Source organism: Diospyros lotus, chromosome 3 (genome assembly GCF_014633365.1).
Source record: "Diospyros lotus cultivar Yz01 chromosome 3, ASM1463336v1, whole genome shotgun sequence".
NCBI lineage: Eukaryota > Viridiplantae > Streptophyta > Magnoliopsida > Ericales > Ebenaceae > Diospyros > Diospyros lotus.
The window spans coordinates 7924020-7935622 of NC_068340.1; the positions used below are offsets into that span (position 1 = coordinate 7924020).

Genomic DNA, 11603 nt, shown 5'->3' on the forward strand with positions numbered 1-11603 from the left:
GAAAGAGAAAGATGAAGGGAATATGGCGAGGGAAAGAGGCGAGGCATCTCCTGCCTCTTTAATTTTTTTTAATTAATTAATAATAATTTTTTAAATATTATTTTCTATTAAAAATATATTTTTTAAATTAACTTATTAAATATTTTTTAATAGTATTATTTTTCATTAAAATAATTTAAATAATTTTCTACAAATTTATATTGAAGGTGATCGATATTTGGTCTTATGGGCATAGAATTCGCATACGGTGTTCGTTTTTAGTCCATAATATATGTTTTTGGGGTAGCTCGACAAGCCAAATTGAACTAATGGTTTCGCCGCTATTATTATCGTGTTTTAGCCATTTGAAATTGTATTTTATGATTTTTTATGATTTCTTTATTTTACGTTTGGGTTATGCTTTTGTTTTGTGCCTATTCTGTAAGGCCCAGTCTGTTTAGAGTCTGTAACCCGTTAGCACATCGTATTTAAACACTTTTTCATTCATTGTTTACCCCTAACAATGGTGATTATGTTATCTCTTTGTTAGAAAGATGATAGCTGAATGTTGTTGATAGAAGATATGCTGAATTTGTCATCTTTTTCTTACGTCATTTATTTTTATAAATAGATACTATTTCCCTTCACTATAGTACTCTTGGTTCTCTTTATTAGAAATTTTTTACTTTCAATTACATACGATTTTCTAAATGTTACCTTATCATTTAGGTATTGTCAACATTTTAAAATGTAGCTAATAAAAACTTTTCATCACATAAAGTTGTCTCTAATATTTGAAAGATTTAGCTACGTTAACTTAAAAACGTAGCAAAATCTGAACTATTAGTTATGAAAGTATAGATTACGTTTCAAGAATTGCATCTAATAGTAATATTAATAATTTTTATCTATGTTTTAAAAAATGTAGCTAACATTTTAATTAAAAATTTTAATTTTAACTATCCCGCCCATTTTTTCTAAAAAAAGAAGAAGAAAAAATAATAGAACTATTCGCTGCATTCCGCAAAAAAAAATGTAGCTACATGTAGATTGTTAGCCACGTTCTAAAAAATACATAGCTAAAAAAAGGAGCAAAGTTTGCATCTATTTTCAATGCCCTTACCCATCTTTCCTCTAAAAAAAATAATAATAAACTGACTATTAACTACGTTTTTGAAAACGTTGCTAAAAAAAGAGAGAAAATCAATCGTCGTGACTATAGCTATGTTTTCTAAAATGTAGTTAAAAGAAAATTCAAACTGCAGATAATTCATATGAAAGTATAGGCTACGTTTCAAGAATCGTAACTAATACTAATGATAGAATTAGCTACGTTTTTGGTTGGTCGTTTTAGAATTACCTACGATTTTCCAAACGCTGCCTTATCATTTAGGTATCGACGACGTTTTAAAACATAGCTAATTAAAACTTTTCATCACATAAAGTTTTGCATCCAATATTTGAAAGATTTAGCTACGATAACTTAAAAATGTAGCAAAATGTGGACAATTAGCTACGTTTTCATAAACGTAGCCAAAAAAAACGTAGCCAAATGTCATATTTCTTATAGTATGGTGATATGTTATGTATGTTAGGAAAAGCCGACTAAGGTCAATAAAAGGCGAGTCTTATTGAATGATGATATGGTAGCCTATAATATGCTGCAACAGGTTTGTATGCGGAACTTGGGTGCCAATGTGTGGCTTATGTGGGCCCCAAAGACCCTTAATGTGCAGTTGATTTTATGTTATGTATTTAGAAGTAGGGCATGTATGGATCATGGCATGGTGTGGTTGCATTGGCATGAATTGCATGGGATGTTGGGGAAGAGTATCGAAAACCTAATACCTTACTTTCTAGAGCTTGCTGAGTCTTGTGATTCACGTTTGCTTTCCATCATTCCAGGTAAGAGAATCGTCTGAGATACTGGGTACAATCAACGGGGTTGGGTTCAGATTATCGAGCCATGATAGCAAGTGCAAAACTCTCCTAAAACTAGATCCTCGTTGTCATTATGCTTGTGTTAGAGTAATATTCTATAACTTTGAGGTGGATATATGTTATGTAAACCAGATGGGCTCACGGTATGAATATTTATGTAAGAATGTCTATGAAATGCTATGTGATTAAAAAGGTATGCTTTTAATAGGGCTGGTGTTTGAATTTTTAGTTTGTGTTTTTGTTCTATATCACTCAAGTAATGACCCTCTCACGGATCCTCTATGCTAGCGGGGGCTCCGAGAGGTTGGCCATTACATATTGTTCCCAAGATATTTTCACAAATGTTCTTTTCAACATGCATGATGTCAAGATTATGCCTCAATAACAAATCATTCCAATATGGCGATTCAAAAAATATACTTTTTTTAGTCCAATTCAACTCAGCAGAAGTTCGCTTCTTTTTTCTATTATTCATGTGTTTTCCAAGTACAATATCTTGTAGTTGATCTAATTGTTTCAATATGTCATGCCCTGACAATTGGGAATGAACTAATTTATGTTATGATTTTCTGTCAAACAATTTACTTTTCCTCCACCTATGACCACGTGGCAAGTAACGACGATGTCCCATATAGCATATTTTACTGCCTCGGATTAGTAGGTGATTGTACACCACAGGTTAACTTTGACGGTAAACATTTAAACAATCCACACATGGGCATCGAATATCACATTCTGAACTTGTATGATCTTTCACAAATTTCATAAACAACTCCACACCTTCTACATATTGAGTCGACCATTTTCTCATAGTCATCCAAGTCTTGTCCATGTGGCTACATTTACACCCACACATACAAATCTTTATTCAAGGTAAGATCAAATAAATTTATCAAAATAATAAACATAAACATGCATGCACTTCAGTTTAATAAAAACATGCCTAAATATCATAAAGTATCATAAAGTAAATACTATCGCAAAATTACCCCACATTACAAGTGCAGTGATAAAGTACTTAAAATTTACATAAAGTATCAAAATTTGAATCAGTGTGACTATTTAGAAGGCAAAAATATTGTTGGAAGATAGTAGTAAGATTAGAAGGTAAAGTCTCGCATGAATTGCATCAAATGTTCAGTTCCGAGTAGAGATGGTAAATGGGTAAGGCGAGCCGAGCTGGCCAGCCTCCCGCTTGGCTCAGCTACAAGGAAGTAAGTCTCTCCCACAATGCATGATCTTACAAATTTTTCATTCTGCATAAAATGTGTGCTTGCAGGATTGCAAGTCTCCATCCTCAACTTCTTAAGCACCTTCTTTGCATATTTCTACAGTGATTTTGTTGGATTTTCATGCCAGGAAAATAAGACATCTATCCCAGATTAGTCATCTCAAACACTTCTTTCATTTGTTCTCTGAATTGCTACACCAATTTTGTATTGCTTCCTGTCACAAGCAAATCATCAACATACAATGAAATAGCAATATGATCAACACTATTAGTTTTCACATATAAAGTCGATTCACTTGAACTTTTCAAGAAACCAAGTTTAAACAAACAATCATCAATCTTGCCATACCAAGCACTATGTGACTCTTCAAACATAGCAAAAACACCTCATTCTCACTTTCTTATACAACAAACCATTCAAGTTGTTCAATAAAAATGTCCTCTTTCAAATAGCCATTAAGGAATGTTGATTTGATATCAAGCTAAAATTTTTCACTCCTTTTGAGCTACAAGTGCCAAGAGCAATCTGATTGTATCCAATCTAACCGGTAGTGCAAAGGTCTCTAAGAAATCCACACCAAACTGTTGTGCATACCCTTTGACTACTAATTTGGCCTTGTGCTTGTTCATCAAACCATCGACATTAAGCTTGATTCTAAATACCCATTTAACTCCTATTTATTTCTTGTGCTTTGGTTTGTCTACCAATTCCCAGGTTTGATTTTTTTTTCAATCATTTTTAGCTCCTCCATTATTGCTACTACCCATTTTGGATCCTTGTCAACCTCTTCAACATTACAACTGTGATAAATATAAAAAATTGATCTAGTACCTCTCACAAGCACATCATCAACTGAATCATCTTGATCCTAAGATGTCTTAGGGACTGTTTCTCTAATCTCAACTTCAACTCTTAACTTGTCCCAATCCAAGGCTACAAGTTCATTAAAAACATCTCTACTAACAACAACTTTACAAGTTAGAGGTTGATAGACTCTACACCTTTTTTACCACTCACTACAACAAATTTTAGATTAAGAGGCATTTAAAAATGCCTTAATAGATAGTTTATTGGGACATTTTAACTATTGGGGCACTAATAATAATGCCCCGTATAATTGTTCCCCAAAAACGTATTGAGGCACTTACAAATGCCTCAAAAATAACTATAAATTTAAGTTTGTTGCGACACTTAAAAATGCCTCAAAAATCACTATAAATTTATTTTTTATATCCCTCACAAGGCCGCCTTCTCTTAACTCTAACTTACTTCTCCCTTAGCTTGAACCCTGAACCTTTCCTTCTTCTTGCACACGTGTGACCACCTAATCTACATATCATCTTATTAATATATGTGCCTATGTTTATTTTATAGTATATCTAATTTTCATGAGAATTATTTTATTGGGACACTTAAGATTTGTCTATTAGGGCACTTCATTAGATTGTCTTGTTAGAATTATTTTAATGGGGCATTTCAAAAATTCTGCCCTATTAGATTTATCTATTAAGACACTTATATTTGTCTATTAGGGCATTTCATTGTCATGTCTCATTAGAATTATTTTATTGGGGCACTTCTTTAAATTGTGCCTTAAAATGGTATTTTATAAGGCACTTAATTACTGTGCCTCATTAAAGTTATTGTATTGGGGCACTTTTTTAGATTGTGCCTTAAAATGGTATTTTAGAGGACACTTTCTAAAAAATGCCCTAAAAAAGATACCTCAACAAATCATTTTTGTTGTAGTGACTACTATAGCCAATCAAGATCCCAACTTCAACGTTTTGATCTAGTTTGTTTATTTTTGCATCAGGCACATAAGTGTAACAAATGCACCCAAACACCTTCAAGTTCTGGATTGTGGGCTTGAATCCATCCCAAACTTTAAAAGAAGCCTTTTCTTTAGGTTTTTTGGTTGGTAACCTGCTGGGAAAATAAACTGCATTGTTAACTGTCTCGCCCAAAACCTCTTTGGCAACTTCTTATCAAACAACAAGCATCTGGCGATCTCCATAACTGTCCTATTATTCCTTTCACTGACATCATTCTGTTGAGGTGTATAGGTAGCTGTCAATTGATGCTTAATCCCTACATCTTCAGAAAAGTTGATAAATTTGTTAGAAGTATATTCTATACCATTATCAGATCTAATCACCTTGATTTTGTGACTAGATTTATTCTCTATCTAATTATTGAATTTGCAAAATATACCAGCAACTTTAGTTTTTTGTTCCATAAAATAAACCCAGTTTATTCTGCTAAAATCGTAAATAAACATAATAAAATACCTGTTGCCACTTAATGACAAGGTCTTCATTGGTCCACACACATCTATATGAATGAGTTGAAGTTTCTTAGCAACCTTCCATACCTTGGACATTGGGAATGGAAGCCTTGACTACTTCCCAAGTAAACGAACTTCACAAACTCCACATGCTTTAATAGTAAGACAAATCCTGCACAACCTTGGGATTACTGCTTTTGTGCAGTTCTCTACTACTCGTACTCTCGATTTCGGCAGAAAAGGTAAATTACAAACGGGCCTTTGGCCCTTACCTAAACCGAATATCAAACTCATGATCTACTGATATTAACCCTAGCGTATCACTTGCCCGCCACTTGACCTATGCCCTGGGGGAAAATTTTACACAATTTTTCTCTTACTTAAAAGAGTTGAGCGCAAAATAATGAAAATGACCCAACATTTTGTGCCAAAGCTCAGACTGATCAACCAAGCTTGGAAATGGACAAGATTCAATTTTCATCCGATCTAAAGAGAAACTTTGTTCCTTCATCTTCACATAAAATAGCTGAATACCAATAGAATCATAAATTACATAAGAATTATCCTTAAACACCACAGAATGATTTTTTTCAAGCAATTGACCAACACTTAATAGGGTTTGATCAATTTCAGGTACAAATAAAACACCTGGAAAGAGTTTTATAGCTAACCCAATATCAATTGCCACGGTTCCTTTGCCTTTAACTTTAATGTAATCTCCATTTCCAATTCCGACATTAATGATTTTTTTTCCTATCAAGATTATTGAACATGGACTTATCAAAGGTCATGTGATGAGTGCATCTGCTATCAATTAACCAAGCTTCACTTATTCTGTTGATTGCAAAGCAAGTTGCCACAAACAACTGCTCCTCCCTATTGTTGATTAGCAACTTAGGCCTATTTGTCATCTTGTTGTTTGTTCTTGCAAACTTTCTCCATATGTCCCTTCTGTTTGCACTTCCAACATGTTACATTAGGTCTATTCCAGCAATATCTACCTGAATGTGTTGTTTTGTTGTAGTGTGAACAAGGAGGATATTCTCCTTTCTTTTCCTCATTTCTTCTATTCTCACCTCACTTCTTGTTCTTACTATTTCAATTTTGCTGTCTTACGTTATTTCCATACTGATTTTGATTCTTGTTTTTTGCTTGAAATACACCTTCAGTCACCTCCTCCTTTGAAAGTGTTCTCCTTTGCTCTTGAACTTGTAAAGCATTTAAAAGTTCGGCCAAAGAGATTCTGGTTAAATCCTTTGATTCTTTAAGGGATGGAATTTTTTATTCTGTTGGAATTTTAGAGACATTGGTAGCTATCAAGTTAACGAACAAAAGCTGAAAAAAAAAAATATGAATGTGAAAGGTTGTAATCTCATATAATTTATTCATATCATCATGCCTTTAAATAGGCAATACATGTCAATTGAATAACAAGAAAATAAGATTTATTGTTGGATTTAAATTTAAAAAACGAAATTATCTCAACCCACTAAATCAATAAACAGAATTTTGATCCAATCAATCCACTAAATCAGTAAACAGATTTTTGACCCAATCAACCCACTAAATCAGCAATTTTGAATCAATATTCAACATATTCAAACCTTTCTGGCAAAGTGTCCAAGATTTTCTCAACAATCCTACTGTCTAAAAGTTGCTCTCCATACAATCTAATCTTATTATAGATTGCCATTAGTCTGTCAGAATTCTCCTATAGTTTTTGACGACTCCATTTTTTGGGTCTCAAAACTCCCTCCTAAGGTTCAAGACTTGCATCTGCCTTATTCTATCATTGCCTTAAAATTCTTCTCTAAACAAATCCCAAGTTTGTTTTGTTGTATTAAAAGGCATGATCTTTGTGAAAATTGCTTCTTACTAGGGGTGTGCACGATGTGATTTGGCCAATCCGAATCATTTTCAGCAAGCCAAACCATTGATGCGGTTTTCCGATCAAACCAAACCGCGGTCTGGTTTGGGTGCGACCAAATCGCACCAAACTGCACCGCATTTGCAGTCTGATTTAGTGCGGTTTACCGCGGTTTGAAAATAACTATTAACAACATATAATATATTATAAAAATATTAGATAGAATAATTATATATTATTATAAATTATTATAATCTGTTGGTAATTATAATGTTATATATTATTATAAACTTGTTATATATTTTTATAAAAATATAGGGTGATTTTTATAATAATAAAGGTTGTAGGGGCTATTGGGGTGATTTTTATAATAGTATATTTTTTATATATTTTTTTTATATTTTCTTGGGCGGTTTGGTTTAAAACCGAACCGCCAACTATACAAACCGCAAACCGTGCAGTTTGTACAACCACCAAACCGTTTTGAACCGCAAAAAAAAAAAAAAAAAAAATCGACTGGTTCGATTTGATTTGCCGGGTTTCCGCGGTGCACCGATTTTTTTGAACACCCCTACCTCGTGGACAACCAAATGGATATAATTCTTAGCCTTTTGCTTCGTCATTCTCTCCTCTGTGATTCCTAATCTGTGCAAGAGTTGGATCTTCAGGTAACGGTGGTGGATCCCTTCACTGTGTCAACAACATCCAAAGATCATTAGCTTATAAAAGAGATTTTATTCTTATAGCCAAACTTGATAAATAACTCCTATTAATGCAGGAAGCAGTGTCTGGGATTTATTGTTTCCTGCCATTGACTTTCTTTGACAATGAAGGTTTATGTGTTTAAATTTGAAGTCAATGGTTTGATCTCACTAGATTCACTCACTCAAATCATAGGCCCTTAAGAAGAGTAAGACTTTGATACCAATTTGTAGGTTCTTAGTTTGAAAACTCGACTGAAAAACTTAAGTGAGACTGAATTAATCTCTTTTCTGAAACTGATTTATACAAGAAAAAAGAACTAACAACAATATACTCTACCCAAATTCAAAAAATAAAATTAAAAAAAAAAAACTAACTGAAATGATGACATATAATCTAATCTGATCATTAACAGACTTGATCAAATCCAACCAAAACATAGCGTGATAAAAAAATTTATCCATATTTTGATTTTTTATCCTTATCTACAGAAAAAGAAGCATTTTTCAACACTTGAGATTAATCCATAACCCTGCTGGAAATTGCAAAGAACCTCCTCAGACTCTGAATACTAAGAAAGAGCCCAAAACAGAGCAGATTTTGTTTCACTTTGCAATAGAAACATGTTCCAATTGCTCAAGTTCGTGAGTTTGAAGATTCTTTTGTTTAAACTGCAATGCCAATGCGGTGTCAACTTGTATCCATTTCTTGTCCATCAGGAATTTCTTCTTGTTTGTCCTCATCAACTTTGCAATAGAAACATGTTCCAATTGCTCAAGTTTGTGAGTTTGAAGATTCCTTTGTTTAAACTGCAATGCCAACGCGGTGTCAACTTGTCTCCATTTCTTGTCCATCAGGAATTTCTTCTTGTTTGTCCTCATCAAGTTCCGTTTTTGTTGGAGGCGGTGGAAACACCTCTGCCACCATCTCCACCAATTCTTCAACGCTGTCTCCCAGCCGTTTTTCGTTTTCCTCTACTATCTGTAAAATGTAAGGGAGAAACCAATCAGAAATGGATTTGCACAGCAAGCAACTTCCTCATCCCTCCAGCAGCACGGTTAAGTGAAAATGTCATTCTCGACAACTGACGTTGGTAACAAACAATCATGTTCTACAAAGGCCAGGAATTTGAGTGCAAGAAGTATAATGTGCAATGATAAAGCTAGGATGCAGATCAACAAACAAGGAACTCAAGTGTAAGCCAGTGCACTACTAGTGTAATCCAGCAATTCCTACTCCAAAAGGGAGTTGCCTCTATACAAGACTCCTTGCTTTACAGGAGGTGGCGACAGGGTTATCTTTGCACATATCCTAACACATGCTTTGCAAAATAAGCTGTTTCCACGACTTGACCCATGACCTTATCATAAAAGAACTTTACCATTGCTACCAAGACTCACCCCTCTACGACATAAACTTATACAGAATGACTCATTCAGTGGAAAGGAATATCATAACAAAGTTGGATGAGCAACATGAGTTCTTTAGAACTTGCAGAAAACAAACTTCAAAGATTATTTGTGATGTTCAATGACTTCATCGTATTCAGTGTATGACGAAAATATATCAACATCAGTACATCACCTACATTAAGGAGCAGTACATTTCCATACCTTTTTGTCTAATCACTAGCATATTCCGACTAAGTAATTGGCTAAGGGGGGGCAGTGACTGTTAAAGCAGCAGTAAACCAGGAGGCAGACTTGCTCCTTTTGGAAAATCAGCCTTATAATAGCATCTATAATTAGGGGATGGAAATAAAAAAATAAAATGAAAGAGATGAAAAGAGAAAAAGAAAGCACCAACAACGTGTTTAATCACCTTCAGTTATATTAAAAAATAATTGCATGGCATCCTATTAGATTTACCGGGTCAATCTCAACCACAGAAGATGGTCTAATATTGATAATGTTAAGAATCTCAGCTTTCGCTAGGTTGTACTTTTTACATTTTTCCACAAATTCCTTGATGCTCTCCCTCGTTTGGCAGCAAGCAGCACTCTGCTCCAAATATTCAAAAACCTAAAACACAAAAAATTATTAACAACCAATGAAGAATCCCAGCATTTAACACCCCCCCCCCCCCACCCCAAAAAAAAGAACACGAATAACAAATTTTCACAGCAAAATATATCTAACCTTGAATTCTGATGGTGCTACAGGAACAATAATTCTAGTGGGATCCTTTGCAGCACCTCTGGACCTTAGAAAATCAAGCACTTCGAAATTGGTAAGTGCCCCAGCATTGGCTCGTAGTCTGCAGATATGACATACATGAAACTAATTATCCGAAGAATTAAAGTTGGCCGTCTTGGGCCCTTGTCATAAGAAATCGAGCATCACAAGAAATAAGGGGAAAACGCAACAGGTTAAACTCATTCTACAAAAGTCTGTATAAATAAAACTAAAACAAATTGATACTATAGTTTGATCTAATAAAAAAGGAATTACTTACATCTTCATGACAGAAAACAAGGACCAGTAGAAGGTGCAAAACCAATATGTATCCGAAAATTTAGCAATGCATCAACGCATTAAATAATCTTAGTCAAACAATAGTAGAACAGTGTGCTAATTTCCAAATATCTTGACCAACAACGGACGACGGCGGCCAGCGACGAATTGGCTGAGGAATGAGAAAGCACAGAAGTAGAGAGAGAGGGGGAGGGGAGGGGGGAAGAGAGGACTGTGAGATAGAGGAAGCTGAAAAGGCAGTGGTTCGTGGCGGTGTTGTGAAAGACCGTCGGAGAAGGGGGCGGTGACTGTTTGAGTGGTTGCTTGGCAATGACACGAGACTGGAGTGACAGAAAGGCGGTGCCGGTGGTTCGGTGGCTGACGGTTAGAGAAAGGAGGCGAACGGAGGTGGCAATGGTGGCTGTGCCGCCGCGACGCAGAGGAGGGCAGATCGCACGGTTAAGGCGGAACTTCGATGTGTGTGTCGGACGGCGATGCCAGTCCGGATCAGAGAGGCGCCGCCAGGGGGAGGTGGGGTTTCTTCAAACCCTAGCTGACCCATCCTCTCCATTTTATGCCCACCAGGTTATGGACCTGGGTCTGGTCCTACCTGGAGCGGGTAGAGGCCCGCCCGGTTCACAAGCTGGGCTAGCAATTTGGGCAACCCAGCTTTGCTTCTGTTTTTATATATAATAATCCAAACTTTCTTAGAATTTAAATAAATTAAATAAATAAGTTTAATTCATTTATTTATTTATTTAATATTATTTACTCCATTAATTAATTGAATATATGCATATTGTTATATTATAATAATTAAAAATTATATCAAATAAATAATTTTTTATTTTATTTATTTATTTTTCTACATACCTCACCCCCGTGCTTACTTCCATATGGCTTATTTCACCCATATAACCCATACTAATTTACACACTAACCCAAATTTTATAATTTGTCCCCTTAATAATTGTATATATTTATTTATTTACTTCACTAATTTGTCCTCTTAATAATTGAATTTAAGAAAAATAAATTACCCAAATTTTTTAATTTTACATTATTTCACCCTTATAAAAATTGTTTACCACATAATATGACTTCCTTTCAATGATATTTAATATCTCCCCCCTTAGTCTTTA

General features: G+C 34.7%; 1 protein-coding gene across 1 annotated transcript; it reads right to left on the reverse strand.

Annotated features, from left to right (window-relative positions):
* Nucleotides 1-8398: 8398 nt before the first annotated feature.
* On the reverse strand, nt 8399-11029 carry LOC127796200 (uncharacterized). The gene is made up of 4 exons (XM_052328222.1): nt 10463-11029; nt 10147-10264; nt 9877-10029; nt 8399-8989 (listed from the first exon to the last, which is right to left on the reverse strand). Exons 1-4 carry the CDS (start codon nt 10468-10470, stop codon nt 8837-8839), a joined length of 432 nt encoding a protein of 143 aa, XP_052184182.1. The 5' UTR covers nt 10471-11029; the 3' UTR covers nt 8399-8836.
* Nucleotides 11030-11603: the final 574 nt, after the last annotated feature.

Bases quoted from the DNA above. Each gene is read 5' to 3' on its own strand.
- LOC127796200 (XM_052328222.1), bottom strand. The intron at 10,030-10,146 runs GTTAGATATATT...TTTGTGTTTTAG, and splicing joins TAGCACCATCAGAATTCAAG to GTTTTTGAATATTTGGAGCA. The intron at 8,990-9,876 runs GTAAATCTAATA...TACATTTTACAG, and splicing joins CTGTGGTTGAGATTGACCCG to ATAGTAGAGGAAAACGAAAA.